Here is a 19397-nt window from a genome sequence, read left to right on the forward strand (position 1 = left end):
TTTTTTGAGAATCTGTTTTATGTAAAGAAAAGAAAAACAAGGAACAACAGAGAAGAATGCTGTTACTCGTAGGAAACATGAAAATTTTATTTGTGTATAAGCTTTTAAAGGAAGAATAAAACCTATTTTTTTCCTTTTAGTTTTTACTCCTCAAAAACAAAGATAACATGAGTTTTTACTTCACCTAAAATCAGACAGCAAGGCAGTTTAGCACTGGTCATACAATATAAGGTAATTCCCATGTGATTCGCCTTTAATTCTGAACTGTTGGCAAGGTGGCTGACCTCAAGTCCCGAAACAAAGAAGGAAGAAAGTAGAATCACAAAATCTTATGGATGCTACATTGAAAATACACATCTGTGCATGGCATTTTCAGTACAGCTGAATGGTTGGAGCCCATCTACTCTTGAAAGTGGGCTGACAGCAAGGTGGAGCAGTGACAAGGGGAGCCTGTGCAACACAAGTGTATTCACAGTTTGCTGTTGTTGAGCCACAGAGGGCAGGGGGAGGGATTTCTGCTGATGTGGCCGCTTGTGAAACTCCTCTGCAGCGTCAGATACGGTTTCTCCCTGAGAAAAAGTCCTGCACTTTTTTTGTCACTAATCACTAAAACAGTCTATTCTTGAGTTCGTGATACCACACTGATGTTGGTCTCATGGAGTGTGCTTCAGGCAAAAGAAATCTTAGGGAGCAAAAGTAACAAATCCTATGAAGGAATCCTTGTGTTATGGTGTCAGTGAAGAGCTGGGCACAACAGAGCCATCTCACACTCAGCCACTGCCGGTTTGGATTACGTGGGTGACATCTTTTTGTTATATTTTGAATGCATTCCTGAACCACAAAAGGAGCTATCTTTCTTTTTTCTTGCTTCAAAGCACATTGAAAAATGAACTCAAACACGGCAGACTTTCATGTCCTCTTTTGTGTGAAAGTGCAGAGAATTCCTTGGGTTTATTTCCAATATGTTAGGTTAGAAACTGAAGGAAATTCTTTGTTATACATAAAGCTCATGTGAAAAATTGATTTTCACGTGTAGGTGTTTCCTATTCTCTGTTTTGATCACATTTGGCTTATGTGGCATTATTGAAAGCTGGATGGATCACAGTGAGGGAGAGGTTCTGAAGAAAAGAAAATAAATAAAAGAATAAATGTCTCAAAAAGAAAACTATTCCGGTTAATATCAATGGTTTGTCTGTGGAGCTCTGCATCACCTCTAGTAAAAGCAGACATCATTTCAGAGCTTATTTGTCCTACTTATCACAGCCAGTTATGTTAGTGTAATGACAGTACTGAAATGGACCCAGTTTTATTTCCTGGATGCGCTTACCCGACATAGATGAGGGTTGCAAGAGGCTAATAGTTATTTCAGAGCTGAGGTCAAATGCTACCTAGTCCCAGTGTCTTCTCAGTGCCCTATCATGGGCTGTTTTGTGAATCCATAACAAAATAACCAGCATCAGGGTTTCAGAGCCCAGGTGATAATGCGTGCAGTGAGATACTGAGCATATTTCATGGCCTCTCTGTCCCCTCCTTCTTTTGTAGCTCCTGACTCACTTTGTCAATAATGTGCCTCCATCCCAACCTCAGCTTCTTGGACTACAAACCCTTCAGTTTTTGTTTCTAGGGCTGTGTTGCTACAGTGTGGTCCTTGTGTGAAGTCCTAGCAGGACTTCTCCTAGCAGAAAGCTTCACATCTTTTTTGTGCTTATGCAGCCTTTTGCCTGTCCTTGGACTGACCAGTGGGAGTGACAATGCAACAATCACGGGTCTGGGTCTAGGGTTGCATAGCATAATTACTTTGAAGGTTAACATCATCTTCCAGCTTTTTCTATTTGAACAGCTGTATGTTATGAATGCTTTAACTGATCAGGGTTTTTTTCTGTAGTTCTTCTGGTGGCCTCTGAACTATGAGTCCCAAACTGCTCCTTGCACTGATTTTTCTGTTAATTATGTTTATTATGAAACTATGATTAGACACAGTTTAGATTTTAGTCCTTCTAAAGGTGAATACCACTAATAACTAGTGCAGAAAAATGTAATAGGCTTGTGGTGCAGAAAGTGATGAATAGTTTTTCTCATGACTGGGGAACCTAGCAATGGCAATGAGCCCAGATTTTCTGTGTCAAAGCTGAAACCCTTCCCTGGCTTTGCGGAAAACATTCTCAGTGCTAGCTTACCCCTTTTTGGTGTGCTCAGCTGTGTGCAGGGGTTTGCATCGTCACTCTGCCATGCATCCTGAGGGCTGCTGTTCTCAGGCAGGTTTTTTTCTGAGGTTTTTCTGAGGTTGGTTTTCTCTCTTTCCCCTGCCACTACTCTTTTTCCTGAGGCATTTGCATTTTCTGATGTACATTTGCTGCCAGACTCACAGCACAGTGAGGGAATCTGGCATCAGCAGAATACAGGGAGAAACTGTATTAGATTCAACCTTGCTTTAATGGTGCAAGTCCCACTGGGTTTTGAGCAATGTTATGTAGGTGAGGAAGAAATATTTGATTTTAATGAGAGATGACTTGGCACCAGCAGCATAACAGGTGCAGTATGAGAATCTAGAGTGAAAGAGTTAATTCATATTCTTTTCACAGAGATAGCTGTGAAAGAGCATATGCTGAATGTGCATTCTAGTCTCATTTTTTTTTTCTTATTTACAGTGACACATAATGTATTTCCCTTTAGCTTTGAGTGCTTCATAAACCTGGAGCTGATGATGAATATGCAGTTTATACTCCAAAGGCACTGGAATCAGTGCAAGAAGGAAGACCTTAGAGTGGTTCACAGCACACTGTGATCTCTGCTGTGATTATTAATCAGTCAGGCTTTCAGGGGCACATGCAGCATCCTGGCTGCAGCCCTTGCTTACTCCTCTCTCCTTTTGCTTAATAAATGTGATATCTAAACCTCTGGGAAACACATAATAAATGTGTGACTTCTGTAAAAGAATGCTGAGTTCTGTTTGCTCTGAATTCATGTTTAAAAGGGTTTGGTGCACACTTCAGTGGGTTGTTAGTTTCAGTCTTGTTTTCTTACACACAGCCTGCTCATCAATCTCCTGGAGAGCAAGATTGGCAGTTCTGGGGGAGGTGGTCTGGTTTCAAGTCTGGAAGACATAAGTGGAGTTGTGGGGTGTGTGTTGCCTTATCAGCGTGTGGTGTTATACTGGAAAGAAATTTACTGAAAGGAGAGGAATTGTTTTGAAGAAGTGGAAAATGAGTTAGGACTTTCAACATATTACTGGTTAAATCTGTATTACAGCAGTCTGCATTTCAGAGTTGTGGTTGCCCAAGACAGCACTGTACACAAGCAGAGGAGAAGAGATGCACTTGAATTCCTTTGGGTTTCTAAGGAATACAATAGGAGACAAATGTGCAACCATAATGAAGCAATGCATTTCTAGGCATTACAATACAGCAACAATTTTGTCCAAGTGATCAAATTTTCAACTTTTCTAGCATAAATGGTTTGATATCATTGTAAATGGTTTTTATCATCATAAATGGTTTAATTATCATTGTTCTATTGAGCTATCAGCAGAAACATGACCATTGTGTAGAGCTGTTTCATAGCCAGCTCCCTAGGGTTCTTCCACTGGGAAGAAGTGAGAGAAGGACTCATTACTGTACCTCTTGCCACTCTCTGCACAACTGTAATCCTTAAGCACTAGAGCCTACATGCCTGAACTTGTCTTTTTGGCAGGTGGAGGGGTATTTGTCTTTGGAGGAGGTTACTGAGAAATAAGTCATGTGCTATCTTGTGCTTGAACCACTGTGGTGGCTTGTTGTCACAGTGAAAACATCACTGAGAAGATGAGGGGAGCTCTGTGCAATTTCCCTTGGTGCAGTAAATCAGATCTTTTCATTACCCAGAGGTAGTGAGGGAGAGGGTAGTGAATCTGCCCTGCTCTACTTCAGGTTTCCAAACCCCTCAAGTCTTCTTAACAGGATTTCTCTGCAGGAGGATTGAGACATGAACTGAAGGTTTATTCAGATCTGTTATTGCCTTGGGACTCATTGCACTATCCAAAAAGAGCTGCAATCCCAAAAGTTAAAAACACCACTGTATGATCAGAGACAACTGCAGGACCATGACTGGCTGCAGACATAGCCGTGGAACTGCTCAGTTTGTCAAGACCTGCTCAGAGATGCATTGGTTCATCCTTCTGCCAGCTTTGGAGTCTGCTGTGGTTATGAACACTGTGCCCTGAGAGAAATTATGATGATGCTGAATTCTCCTGGTACTGACTGGGGTGGAGGAGTGCTGTCAGACCGGGGTGGGAGGTTGTGTTGCTACTTTATGTACCTCATTTAGAGCTCAGCAGAATTTAAGACTTATATGTATCTCTAAGAAATCTTAAGATAAATATTTAATTTTGTGTATTTTTGTTTTCAGGATGAATAAGAGATACTTACAGAAAGCAACAAAAGGAAAACTGCTAATAATAATATTTGTTGTAACACTGTGGGGGAAATTAGCATCTGGGGCAAATCATCATAAAGGTAAGGAATTCTGTTCTGTTCTATCATGCTGTTGTGTCTGTGGCCTCCATCAACAAATTCAGAAAGTCTGGTCTATGCAACCTTTCCTCCTCATGCATATTTGTGTCTCCTGATACTGGTTCACTAATCAGTGAATTAGCATTTCACTAAATGCTAAAAAAGAGTAATTAAATTAAAAAAATTGTGAGAACATTTTGTCTCATGAAAATAGTTTTCAGCAGATATATATGATGCAAATGAATTCCTGGAAAGAAACAATTTTTAGTAGCTTATATGATGCTTCTGTGTGCAGTTATCTACCAAGATTAACTTCATGGGTAATGTATATTGAATGAGATTGTTTCATCATCAAAAAAAGACTGCGACTTTGCAGTATTGTCTGGTTTCTATGCTTTGCTCTTAACACCTGAGCAGGAACTTTTTGTGACAATGTGAGATTTGTTTCCTCTTGGTCATTCCAGGCCTTAATATGTATGTATTCATACCAGCACAACATGTGATGGATTATTTAATTTTGTAAAAAGGTCTTTCTTTTGCATGTGTGTTTCTGTTAATCCTAACACAAGGATCAAGCTCTCCAGATTCACAAACTAATGCCTTCTTACAGGCTAATAGGACTTGAAATGTGATCTGCAGTATAACAGGATTTTGGACTCCATTTCTCATTGTCATATAGCATCTATTGGCTGTTTATCTGCTTATACAAGATCAGAATGAGCTCTAACAACCTGGATAAAACAAGGATGGGACATGAACATTACCACAAGCTAAGAAGTTAAACCCAGAGGAAGGATTAAAAAAAATCCCAGTTAGTTAGTTTCTCTGGTTCCATGTACATTTTATGGTGTTCACTCTGATGAAAGGATTTTATGAGCAGGTATTTTTATATATCAAGGTGCTAGTTATTTTTCTGCTGTGTGAAGACACCTTTCTTCAAAATGACCCTCTGATTAAGGACTTCAGGATACAGAGACACTTATGCAAAGTGTTATACAAGTTGTAATTTGACTGTGGACAAAACAGAATCTGATGTGGTCCAGCAGGCCACCAAGTGGGCGTCATGCCAGAGAAGAACTGTGCTGATACCCTTTCCTCAGCCTTGTTCCCCCTCCAAACCAAAACACAGATTTCTGCTGTGGCTTCCCAGTTTAGTTGTCTATTGGAAAAGATCCATGATGTCCTTGCCTGCATTCAGAATTCTTTTGCTTTGATTATTTCTCTTTAAACATCCAAAAAGCCAATATCCAGACCATTTTGATTCTATGTGCAAGGGCTGGTTGAGCTGTGTTTACTTCTGTGGAATTCAAATTTTGCCAAAGTATGCTTGCTGTACTTTTTGGAAAACTGATGAGTAAAACCTATCACCATGGATTACATAGAAACAAATTATAACCATAAGGACTATTTTGGGATTTAGAGCTTCATAATTGAGAAAAAAAAATCCACCACTAATTGTAACTTAGCTGTGTGAGAGGAACCCCATCAGAACTCTACATTGATTATCTGGGCAGTGTTTGTTGTTTAAACCTCAGCCTTAGAGCAGAGATAATTTAAGGAATATTTAATTTAATTTTTATAGATAGAAAAATGCATGGCCCCCCTTAAAAATGAGATTATTAGCTGTAGGGGCTTTATATTCCCGCAAGCTAACAACAAGCTTCTTCTTCTTTAATTTGTATCTTTTCATGTCTTTAACAAAATATATGAAGTTTTGGAAGAAAAAATAACAACGAGAAGCATGACTTGAGTATTTAATTTGGAAAAGCAGCTACTTTACCTGTTCAATTTATTTTGGAAAGAAAATATATTCAGAAATATTTTGGCTTGTGGATTTAGTAAATCAGCTGCACTCACTATACTGGGGATTTTTAGAAAAAGCAAAACTCAGAGTTATGCAGCTCAATTACCATTGATTTCCAAAGGTACTGGGAGTTTGAATTCCCATTGTGTCATAGAAAATCTTCCCCTGCTCTCATGGCAAAAATGGACCTAAGGTATATTGAAGGAGAATTTGAAGCTGTTCACCTTTGCATGGAGTTTCCAAATACTGAGAAACATGAGGTTTTTTCAGCCCTAATTATCTCTAGCATCATTAATCTTCATTTATAGAAGTCCTTACTAACATATTGACATGACAAACCCTTAATGACTTTGAAGGAGCCCCTACAATTCCAAAAATCAATAATCTGCATTTTAAAAAAATCTTTACTTTCCTATTGACTTACTCATATTATTCACTAGTTGCACTAACTTTCAAACCCATCTCTTTTTCAGAAAGCTATTGTTAAAGAAAAGAAAAAGTACAAGAAGAAAAAGATCATCAGTGTGTGAAAAATTGTTTAATGAGCATTCTGCTCTCCAGGCAGACTTCAGGAGGAATATAAACAGATGACTCTGACAGGCTATGACTACACTTGTTGTGCTTATATCTGGGATATGGCAGAAATGAAAACTCCCAAGTCAGCAGCCAGAAAAATAGAGGCCAAGGCAGGGCATGGGAAACAAGGCTCTGAGGACCAATTGAGCAACAGGGTTACAAGCTGGGATTTCAGATTACATCTTTTCAGTGTGATGTGTGTGGGTGCCAAATCCACCCCTCTTTCTCTTGAGAAGTCTGGTTTGAAGAGATTTCTGCTCTCATTATCTTGACTGATGGCTGGACTTTCATCATTCTGGACAGTAAGTCCAAGAGCTAAGAATGTTAAACAGTGTTTAAAACAACACAAATCTTGCTCTTTTTTTTTTTTTTTTCTGCACACAGGAGTTCTTCAGTGTGATTCCTGGCTGTGCACATGCTTATATTCCATTTATCCTGTCTTCTGTAAAAAAAAAACCCAGTAACTTTGCTTTTTTTTTTCCTTCATTTTGCTGGAACCTGGTACCATGGTGATGGGTGCCTTACCCAAACACGTGCACCTGAGAATCAGCTTGCAGCACCAGAAGCATTTGTGCTGCAGTAGCTACATATGAGGAGAGAGGCATATCAGTCTCCAAAAGGATGTTGTCAAGTGTATGAGTCGAAAAACTGATAAAGACTAATCCTGATCCTCCTACACATTGCTAGCCCTTGGAAAACAAACAAACCTGTACAAACATACAGTGTTTGCTGGCAGATGTGGCAGGCAGGCATCAGTTCAGCATCACTGCCTTTTTGCTATTTCTGTCATAGGGAGCATGAACTGGTTTGATGACCATTGTATCACAGCCCATGTTTAAGGTGTCAAGTGTTGAACTGGTCCTTTTGAGAAAAAAATGTGCTGATACCCAATTACAAGCACTCCCTTCTAGAGGAGAGACTACTGTGGCACAAAATTTCTACTCTAAAATTAAAAACTCTTTCAAAATACATAAATCTATAAACTTTATCACTAAGGGTTTTTTAAATTGATAATGTAATAAAATATTCTAATTAAATGAAGAGTGCTTTTGAATCTAAGTATAGTTTAATATTTCTCAAAATTCAAAACAATAAGTTTAACATTAGTTTTAAATCCTGGAAAAAATAAGAAGTAACTTAAAAATATGGCTAATGATGAATGTTTACATGCCAGAAGGAATTTTTTACAGAACCAGAATCTACTAGGTAGATAAGTAATTGAATATTTTTTGACTTATCATGAAAAGACATGATAATTTATTTTGATTTTAAAAGAGTCACTCAGAAGCTGAACTATTATATAGATAAACTAGATCGTACGAGATGCAGAATTGCCGCTCCTACTTGTCTGTGAATTTGCACTACATTAGAAGTCTGAGGGAATGTCTTTCTACTCACAAGGAGAAAATGAATTTTGGTTTCTCCTTGCAGAGGAGGAGCTGTTCCAAAATCCAGCTGAATGAAGGAGCCCCTAAAGCTTGTGGTTAGGTCACCCTTCTTGGGTGGGTCTGCCTTCCTGAGCCGCCTTGCTGAGGCAGGAACACTGCTGGCGCCAGTGCTGTGAGGTAGCCTGTGCCACACGTGCCTGGAGTTTGGGAATGGGTATGACCATGAGAACCAAGAAACTACATTCCTGATGTTTAGAGACTCTGTCTAGGTAAGACTAGAGAATAGCCCTAATGGTTACATAGGAGGTCTCTGAAGTATTCAAACTTTCTGTAGAAACACCTTCATCATGAGATTATAGTCGTTTAGTATGGGTTTACATTTGTCCTTTCTGTTGAGGATTTTACACTGTGTAGAAGACAGCATTCATAATGCAGAAATAGAGGACATTTGTATTTAATGTAAAAACAGAAAGTGGTCTCAGTGCAGAGTACAGAAACCAGATATAAGACATTTCTTCTTCCACCTAAGTAACCACTAGAGAGCTGCATGCTCCCTCTTGTTTCCCTCGAATGGGCTGAGTGATCCTGATTGGAGGTGATGCCATTCTTTGGGGACAAAAGATACATGGTTTGAGTGAGCTACAGAGGGCACCAAATTCAGGTCTCCCATTTCCACTATGGGGGCTCTAATATAAGGGGTAAGCAGATGCAGTACTGTTTTTTCCTCAGTTTGCACTTCTTTGAAGTACCTGTGCTGTAACATTTGTTGAGGGGTCTGACCCTGCTGATAAATTCACCTTCTGGTTGTGTGGACCTGTCAGAGGACAGAAGAGTTGTTCTGCATATTCCCAGGTTCTTTACTGGAATAAGAAAATAATATGTCCAGTATTTAAATGAGGGAAGTCGTAGACATGAAGAGGAATTTGTGTGGATGCCTTAGGAGCTGCCAGGTGAGGCTGGAAACTGGTGGGTAGGGTCTGTCAAAATATTAGATGGACACATCCACTCATGTATTATTTTTCTGTCAGTCCTGCTTCATTGAAAAACTCTTTTGTGATATTCGCTGTCTCAAACATGGACCATCTTATCTCTTGTAGAAGTTTGGCCCAGAGATAAATTCTTTTAAATGAGAGCACTTTGTGTGCAGCTTTCACTAACCTAATTCTAACTGTAATTAATGTTTAAATATAGAAACAAAGGAAGATGATAGTTATTTTAGCAGGCATCGGGAAGAGAGATATTAGATGTTCTTATCTAACTTGAGCCTGATTTGAGAGTTTCAGTCATCAGGATCAGAACCTAATCCAAAAATTGCCATTTCCTTGAAGATAAAATAGAACAGTCAGTCAAAAACTTTTGTATCAGTATCTGTCACTGCAATCTAAAATGTTAATACCGTATCTGTTAGAATTCAGGAGATAACGTTCCTTGGCCTTCTGCCAGGATCAAAAGGGAAGAAGAATCTCTTATTGCTAAGGTGCCAGTAGTTCTGGTGGTTCACTAGGACATGGGTGCAGAAATCATTGCAATAGCAGAGTTGTGCCTATTTCTTCCCTGTGCTGCCAGCTCCATCACAGCAAATGTCTGCCTCCATTTTTACCCCATTCCCACCATCACCTTGGCTGTGAATATTGTCTGTCCTTGAAGCAGCCATGGATGGACAAGTTCCAGCATTGCAATGATGCATCATGCATTTTCACTTATACTGATCATTAAAAATATTTCTATTTATATTAATTATTTATTATTCCTATTTATATTTGGCAAGTAGTATGGCTTCTTGAGGTTTTTCTGGGAAAAGGAAAAGGACAGGGTTTTTTTGGGCCTGGTCTTGTAACCCCTATGCCAAATTTTTACTAACTTGCCACAAGTAAGTACCCAGGGTAATTTTCTTAAATACAGTCAGATTTTTAAATTGTGGAGTAAAGAAGATGATGGCAAAAAAAATATTCTTGTAAAAGTTGTAGAGTTGATTTTACAGTTTCAAATTTCAAGCTTTTAATATTTTCATTTATAGTAATGCTATCTTCCTTTAGATAACTGTCTTACCTACTCTTACGCTTAGGAAAACAGAGTGATCACATTTGCATGCCGCAGTTTTTACTAAAATCATAAAAATAGTATGAAATAAATTGTTACGCAGTATACTCTCTTGAATCTGTTTATCAGAATTTTTATTTTTTTGTTAACTTTTTAAGTGCTTAATTAATGTAGCACATAGTAATGTATATTTTTGTTAACCTTTCCATATTTAAAATATTACTTTCTGGGCTTGCAGTTATATTCTGAATTTTTTGTTTGCCTAAATGTATATCGTGTCATAGAGAATGTCTTAAATAAAGATGTTAGATGCAGATGTGATCAGGAAGAAAGAGAAGTGAACTATTTAGTGAACTGGAGACACCTGTCGTACATCATGGAGCAGGATGCTGTGCCACAGCAAGCCATGGCATTGCTGCACTTGCTTGTGCCCACTCTCTAGACCCTTCCCTCTTTCTGAAAACAGTTTTACTCATTGAGTGTAGTGGCTACGCTGTCTATTAAGAGGCTCCTTCCCGTACAGATATATAATATAGGAGTTGTAAAACAGGACAATTGTTATAAAAATTTAAAGGTAAATATCAGATGAGTTTACACAAGTAAACCTTTGGAGGAAATGTCATTTTCTGTCTCTATAGAAATATTTAATTCTGGTAACAAAAGTCTATTGAGTTACTCTGAGAATGTGAATCCTTATGTGCAGGAAAGCTCTGCATGTACTTATGGCTGAAGTTTCCAGCCTTGGAATTGAACATGAGATGTAGAAACGGCAGTGTTTGGATCTTCTGATGGCTTTGGAGCCAATGGTTGGATTATCTTGAGATATATTGGATGGTCATGACAAGTTTATATCCAAGACCCTGAAATCAGCTTTCTGTGGTAGAGAAATCAAGCAGATTTTTCTCCACTAGTATGACAATTTAATTTTTTCCTGTCGTTTTTCCTTGAAGAAATACGTCTGGGACTATCCAACAAGAAAATAATTGAAAAGAAAATCTGATTAGTTTACAGTTTCCTTTACATTATATTTTCTCAAAATTTAACATTTTAAGATCATATAATTCTTATAAATCAAATATAATGAGTCAATATCGTGTTACAATTTCAGTCTGATCCTTAACAGTGTGTGTGTGGAACTAGATGATCTTTAAGGTCCCTTATACCACAAACCACACTTGTAAAATTGCTGTAATGGCAGGATTAGAACCAGTTCTATCTTCAAAGTCAACATCTGCTTTCCTGTATGGAGGACATATATATTGTAATGCCAGTATTAAGTTTTTTGCATTGTCCTTTAGACTTTCCAACACACATTCCATACAATCAGCAATGACTGTCCCATGTGTGTGCTGGTGCCTGCTGCATACCCCATAATCCAACTCAAAGGATTTCACATACTCAGATTGTTTGGTTGTGCCTGAAAAAGCATATCCCATGTAGGGATTATTTCTATAACATTCAGGGCATATGCTAATCTGATTTTGATTTGTATTAATTTTCTGCTGCTGATGTATAAAGACTGTGCCCTTCTCTCTTGACACTCTTCACTGAATTTACTCAACAACAGCGTTAGTAATTGCTTGTACAATGTCATATTTTAGAACAGCTGTTCTTTAGTCACACAGGTGCCAAGGAAACATTCAGAAGCAGTCAGCTGTTCTGGGAAGTATCCATAGAAAAATATTTTCTTTGTTTTGGTTTGCAGTTTATTTCTGAGAAAGTTTATTTCTGAACAAAAAATTGAGTTGTGTTCACTGTGGGGCTGAGGGAATTTACTCTTTTAAGGTTCACTGGGGCAGTCTTCCTCTGCAATAGAGAGTTAGAATTATAAAAGGATAGAAATTTTTAGGTGAGAAAAGACCCTTGAGATTGGGAGTCCAGCCATAAAGGACTCAGTGCAAATCTGTAAAATTTGTAATCATTTTAGAAGACAATGTATATATGTATGCATATGTGTGTAAGAGGTATGAGAGACTTGGATGAAAGAGGAAAATGCAAGGTCATCAGTGCTGAAATAGCTTAGGCAGACCATTTTAGTTTTTTAAGTGCTTATAATTTATTTATGGGAGTTTCACAAAATAGTGATGATTTTCAAAACTAACTGAAAACTCAGGGAATTTTCCACAACATCTAGTTTTAGGCATCTCTTCTAGATTCTTTGAAACAGCCTTTAGAGCTCATTCCTTTTGAAAAGTGAGAACTCCAGCTCTAAGTGTAAGTGTGAATTCCTCCCTGAATGCCTATATCAAATAATTTACAAACTGTTGGACACCTTCTGGAACTTTTGGAATGTCTCTTAGCAGGAGGACTTGGTTTGGGTGTTTTTCCTTCATCTGCCTAAAAGCTCTTCCCCTCTATCAGGGTCATAATGTCTGAATAAAATTCTAAAGGTCTTATTTTATTTCTAATTTTCAAAAAGAGTCTCATTTTGCAGTTCAGAAGCCAGGGAAATCTGGTCTGTGACAGATTTATTTAGGTCTGTGTATCATTCTGCATATGTCATTCTATTGTTTAAAAAAAAAAGTTTAGCAGTTAAACTTGGATTTTATATTTGTTCAATTTTTCCTTGTTGAGCAAAAATACACAGAATCAGAGAATTGCTGATATAGGAAGGGACCTCTGGAGATCATCTAAGTTCACCTGGAGCAGGTTACACAGGATAGTGTCCAGACAGGTCTTGAATGAGAAGGAGGCTCCACAATCTCTCTGCACAGCCTATTCCAATGGTCTGATTTAATTAAAACTTTTAGAGAGATGCTTCTGCCTGAATCAAGGTACAAATGAGATCATACCTTGAAGTCAATAGTATGGATTTTATTTAACAGTAAATATGAGGTAGAGACAGAGAGATAGAAAGAAATAGGAAAAGGTGGGGGGGCAGGGGGAGGGGTGGGAGAGAAAAATAGTGACAGAGGGACAGATTAAGTAGAAAATGTCACAATTCCGTGGTACCTGATGGTGCCATTGAGCCTCTTTGGTTTTCTTGGTGGTGAGGGTCCCCTAAAACAGAGTTCAGTGGATTAATACCTGTTCAGGCAAGGTGGGAACCCCCAGGTGACTCTCCTGGGGGAGCCAAGTTTGCCACTGTCTCTTGCAACAGACTTTGGATCTGTTGTGCCACTTTGATCATGTGTTGTCCCCTGGTGCAAAAAAATCCTTCGTAACAATGTTTAAGTCATTAACCCTAACATTTCAGTCTCTCACACACTCTCACTGGAAAGAAGTTTTTCATCAGATTCAGATTGAATTTCCTGTTTCAGTTTCTGTTTGTTGCCCCTTTTCCTGGCACTGGGCACCACTGAACAGTCTGGCCCCATCCACCTGGCAGCAGCCCTTAAGAAATTTGTGTGCATGCAGAGAAAGTCTGGAAGAACTGTTAAATTTGCAAAGAAATAATAGTGAAATTCTGACCATCCCTTTGGGAGTGTGAAAGTACCATGTAACTGTGGCCAAGAAAAACCCACTTCTCTACTTAGATGGGAGCAAACCCATGGCATGCTTACTGAGGGATGGGTGCTGGCTTGGGGGTTCAGATGACAGGAAGCAGGAAAATCATAAAAGAGCAGTCTGCCTTGTGCAGCTCTCTTTTACAAGGCTGAGCAAGAATTCTGTCTATAACGATGAGGAGGCTGAGGCAGGAGCTGCCAAATCTGTCTTGTTCTTTTTTCCCCATAGATTTGTATAACTCTTGTACTCAAATTGTTCTCAGAAAGTCTTAGAATTCCTTTCTGCAAAATACTTCTGGCTTCAATATCAAGTGCCCTTGAATGACTAAAGTATAAACCTGAATGTCTGTGTTATTTTGGGTGAATGCAGAGATGCAGAAAGGATATACACAATAAAAGTATTCTGTTAAGACCAACACAAATCTTGGGTGCATTGTGCCATTGTATTTTTAGGTGCAAGTCATTAGAATTGCTTCAGCTGAGTCTATGCTCCAGAGCTGTGTGTGAGAGGAGAGCTGCCTGAATTACTGGGAAGGTCAGAATTGTTCTGGATCCAGGTTTTGAACCCAAAGCTATGTATGTGTCTGATGAGTGGGGAGCGAGCATGAACCACTTCAGCCTGTAGTTCTATCTCAGTGAACAGAACTGGTCACAGAAAAGACCAAAACCATCATTAGATTCCTTCAGTGAGCTGAAAGACTGAGGAAAAAGCAAAGTTTTAAAAATCAGACAGATAGCAGAAAGTATTGTACCTGTGAAAAACACAATAAAGATATTTCTTATGTAAACTCTTATTTAAAACTTTGTTCAGTTTTGTTCTATTATGTAAATATGCTACTGATAGAAAAAAAATATTGCTAGTGCTAAACTTTCATTTAAGATCCATTGGTATGTGTCAGATTAACTGCGGAAATTTTGTGAAATGGAACCCAGAAGGTGTGCTAACTGCTACACACTGCAGTGTGGAAAGTAAATATATATCCAGTGAGTGAATATTAAGAAAAGAAGCATCTGGAAGAAATGGGAATTTTGGATTCTTAATTGCCTCATTCACCCCAGAACATCTGCCAGAGATATTAAGAGCAAAAACGACTATATCTGGGAGAAGATAAAAGTTTAAATAAGGAAGGAGGAAGAGTAATTTTGTGCCATCTTGGTACATTGCTGCACACTGTGCAAATGAAAGCTGTTTAAATAGCTTTTTCCCTGCTAGTTTTGGTTAAAAATTGTCTTAGGAGAGTTAAAATACTGTTTCCTCTGTCTGTGTTTATGTTTTAAAAACCTGTGAAAATCCAGAATATCTCAGTTATGAAAAGTAAATGGTCCATATTTTCTCCTTTACTGTAACAAAATATTGCATGCTAGAAAGGTGTGTTGCAGAAGACAAAGGCCATCCTAGGGAGGTTGTGCCCTGGAAACATATGAGAATAGAATTCACCTTTTATCCTCCTTAGGCCACTCCTGTTTCATCTATTAACCTTTTATCCTCCTTAGGCCACTCCTGTTTCATCTATTGTTTAGATGATTACCAGCCATGGAAATATCTCCTGGGGGATTGCAGGAATGAAGTGAACTCAGGCCCTCTGGCTAATATTAGAGAAGAAGGTGGGATTGGACAAAAACCAGCTAAAAGTGGGGAAATAGGAGGAGCCCCGTTACACAGGGCTCAGTGGTCTTAGCTCATGACTTTCATGACTTTTCTGTTTTTGCCCTGCAAATTGCAAGATGCATTTTTCTGCAAAGAGATTTGAGGACAGAACCCACATTTTCCACCCTTCTGTCACAACAACACTGTCATTAGATTTTCATGGGTTTATTCTGAAAGACTTCTTGCAAAGAGTAACATGACTGAAGGAAAGAGCATAGCCACCAGATTGGGGGGGGTTGTATATTCTCCTTCACAAGTGTGCAATAAAGTAAATTGTTCAGTACTTTTCTCCAAGTGCTAGAGAAAAAAAAAAAAAAAATTTTAAACTGATGCAATTTTAAATTTGCTTTCAAAAAAACTCGAAAAAGCGAACTAAAAGGATCACTGTGTATTGTTGATTGTAAAAATGCCGTTCTCTAGAACAGCTGTTTCTTAGTTGTAGAAGTATCAAAAAATGTTCAGAATCAGTCAGCTATTATTGGAAACAGAAAAGCACAAAAATATTTTGATTAGTTTGGACTAAGACCTACATTGATAGGATATACACAACTTTGGTTTCTGTTAAAGGCCTTTAGAACTTAAGTGCTTCATATTTTTTCTGAAAGTGAGAACAAAACTACATTAAAATTCTCTGAATGGCCTATGAAAATCATACTCTTATTTTTGCAGTACATGTGATTTATTTCATCACAGGCAATATTTTAGCCTCATTATTTCTTCATCTTTCTGAAATAAACAGTGCTAGTCTGTTTAGACAATAGGACACTATTGACAGTAATTACTGAAAGTATTTTTAAAAATAATGATTTTGCTGGAGGAAATATATCTCTCAACTGTAATTCTTGTTTCTATTTCCAAATACGAATTAGCCTAATGAACATTTTTAACCTAGATATGCAATAAATCCTGTGAAGAGCTCCCATTTAAAACTGTCATACTAAATAATGGTGTATGGGAAAAAAAAAATAAAAGGTCCCACTAATCAGACTATTTTTGCCTGCCAGAAAAGCTCTCCTAAAATCTGTCTTTAGAACAGATCTGTAGGAGTGATTATAAACTAATTTGCTTTTCTGCTGGGTGCTAGGACTACAACAGTCTACACTTAAGCAGCATTATGACCCACACTAAAAATGTAGGAAAATGCCAAATTATGGCTTATCCCAATAGAGTCATTGTAAGAGAGGGGTGTTAAACCATAAAATATCACTCAATTTTTCATAACAATAATCATTAGGGGGTAACAATTTCAGTATTTTTAATGGAGTTTTTATGCTTTTTTTGGATTTATTTTTTACTTTATTTTATTGAAAAGTCTCCTAGGTTTATGCATAGTAATTATGAATAATTAAAGGAAAGATAGATGGGAAAATGAAATTTCTTTCTTACAGACAACATGGAGAAAAATGCAGATATGTTACTTTAGATCTGGGATTTAAAAGCTCCAGATTTTCTGTATTTTTGTGTCCCTTTATTAACACAATGAAGAAATAAATTGATGTATTTTAAATCCAGGATGTCTGAGTCCTCTAAGTTTATCTCTCTCATTTTCTTTTTTCTTTGAAGGAGGAAGTTTGCTCTTTAAACAGAACTTTGAAAATCAGTCTTGATATGCTACTACCATAACTAGTGACGTTTTAAGAGCTCCTAAAATAAAAATTAGGGAGGTGTGTTTCTTCCTCTGACTCAAGTGGGTTTTTTTTGACCTGCACATGAGTCCTCTGCTGCATTCTGGCAAATGTCATAGGTCTTAAAATCCAACTTTACAGAGGACAATAAATCAGTGGATATATTTTAGCTTGGTTTAGTGATACACATATATTATGATTGTTAGAGCAGACATGGTCATTACAGAGCACTGAGCTCTGCTAGGCCTGTTTCAGTATTGTGGCAATGTCAGATTCCAATGAGGGCAGTCTCACAGATGAAATGACTAACCAGGGATCAAGTAATATCTTTCCTGATGTAGCTGTTTCCCTTAAGGAGGGATCTAATCTTGCACCCTTAAGATTTGGGTGATACCTTCTGGAGGTGCTTCTTTCTCTAGCTGCATTGATCATACAGGAATGTCCAGCTCAGATTAGGCACTGTAGACATCCAGTGTGTGGTGATGTGTCTTTGGTTTTGTAGAGAACAGTTGAAACCCCATTCTCATTATTGCAATAATAATATAGTAAATGATGCTATAAAGATCCAGAAAGTGAATGAAAATGTCAAGATGCTATGTTAAAACATTGGATGCTTCTACCTGGAGACCCTGGTATGTCCTTGATATGTATGTTTATCTCAGTATGGTTATGTACAGTACTTGAGAAAAAATAATCAGGGACAAAATTCCAGCAAATTTTTCCAGTTTGCAGGTTTGAACACTGCTGTGCACTGCTTTTGGGACTCTGAACCATGCATGAACTGCAGAAACTTGGTTTCTGTTCTATCAGATGACAATATATTCTTGTAATAGAAGTAGGTGTGCTGCGGCTGGACTCTAGAAACAGCTGTATGGGAAAGGAAAGGTGGATGAACATGTGGCTCCCTTGGAGAGACGAGGCAGAGGATCAGAAATAACCAGATTACATCTGTGTTATGCAGCATGTTCATTAACGTAAGAATCCAAATGAAGAGCAAAACAAATATCAGAGTGGTTGTGGTGAAATAAAAGATTCACAGTACCTATGTTTATTTTTTTGTTTTTGCTTAGAAATTATAGGTGCCCAGTCAACATAGAATTCCTAGACAAGGCACCAGTTCCATGTAAAGAATTAGGTGTTAAAGCAAGACTGTCCCGCTGGAGTTGGGAAATGCTGGCTCATTCTGCTGCATCTCTTCAGTTTCTGATTTCTTCATATTTTTATTTTGTTTTACAATGATCTGCTAACTACAGCTGCACCTGAAGGATATGTGCTAGGATTATTCTGAAGATTTCCCTGACTTGTGAGCCCTGTAAAGATAAAACTCCTGCTAGATTTGTGCCTGTGATCAGACAAGGTGTCTCATGAATGGCATTTTGTCAAATCCTCTGGTGTATCCCCTTGCTGTTCAGCTTTTAAGGTGGTGAATTGAAGGGGAAGACAAATTTTTTTCGAGTTTTGTGACAGTCTTCCACAGGCTAAAGAAGATTACACTTGGCTCCCTTCACAGCATATCAGTGCTGTGGAACTGGATAGTTATTTAACAGTCATGTATTTTTTCTGGTGTGCATTTTAGAACTAAAGTGGTAAAAAATATTTTGTTGTGGAGCAGTGTAGATATTTTTAAGGAATTGTGGGAGTCAGTTATTTCCCCATTACAATTTCATCTAACCTTGGAAAGAGGCACAGCCCTATGGATATTTATAAACAGTCTGCTGTCATTTCTGACATATTTTTAGACCCTGGCAGACAAATACACTGCACTACAATGTATTGTGTGTGGCATTCAGCTTTGCACTTGGGACTTTGAAAGACTCAAACCAGCCCACAGATAACAACTGCTACCCAATCTCAGTTATTTCACTAAAAAATACACTTCAGTGCAACGTGAGGTCTGAGGTTTTGAGGTTCTAATGTTGACCTCTGTGGGGAAATTCCTACATTAAAGTAGCAAAAAGATCAAAGAATATCCACTCATAAAAATGTACGAAGCCAGTAGCGGATGCTGTAATTTTGTGCACAGTAGGTAATTTGTCTGTTTGTCTTCCTTGCAAGTTCCTATTGGCAAGAGTTGCATTGAAATTCGAGCATTATTTTTTTTTTCTTTTATATTTCATATCTCCCTGAAAGATAACCACTCTCCTTTTCCCCCTTTGCACTTTCACAATGGTGAGAAAGATGTGAATGATGTGGGTGCTTCTTTGGACTCTCCCTTTGGCATGACCAGTCTCTGGCACTGACATAACATCTTGGACAGGGCCTCATTCCTGGCACCTGCAGAAGCAAAGATCTGGCCCTTGTGGGAGAATGATGGATATGGGTGTTAGGTAGCGTGGGGAAAGAGGAACTGTGGGAGCTGGACCTGTCTGGAAGCTTGCCTTTA

General features: G+C 38.2%; 1 protein-coding gene across 2 annotated transcripts in view; it reads left to right on the forward strand.

Moving 5' to 3' along the window:
- Positions 1 to 4384: 4384 nt before the first annotated feature.
- TAFA2 (TAFA chemokine like family member 2) overlaps positions 4385 to 19397 on the forward strand; it is a 51282-nt gene continuing 36269 nt past the window's right edge. For both annotated transcript variants that reach the window (XM_031055571.1, XM_005419249.2), the window contains exon 1: positions 4385 to 4490. In XM_031055571.1, the coding sequence (XP_030911431.1) occupies positions 4385 to 4490 (106 nt within the window). The remainder of the gene's footprint in view (positions 4491 to 19397) is intronic.

This window comes from Geospiza fortis, unplaced genomic scaffold (genome assembly GCF_000277835.1).
Source record: "Geospiza fortis unplaced genomic scaffold, GeoFor_1.0 scaffold166, whole genome shotgun sequence".
Classification (NCBI taxonomy): domain Eukaryota; kingdom Metazoa; phylum Chordata; class Aves; order Passeriformes; family Thraupidae; genus Geospiza; species Geospiza fortis.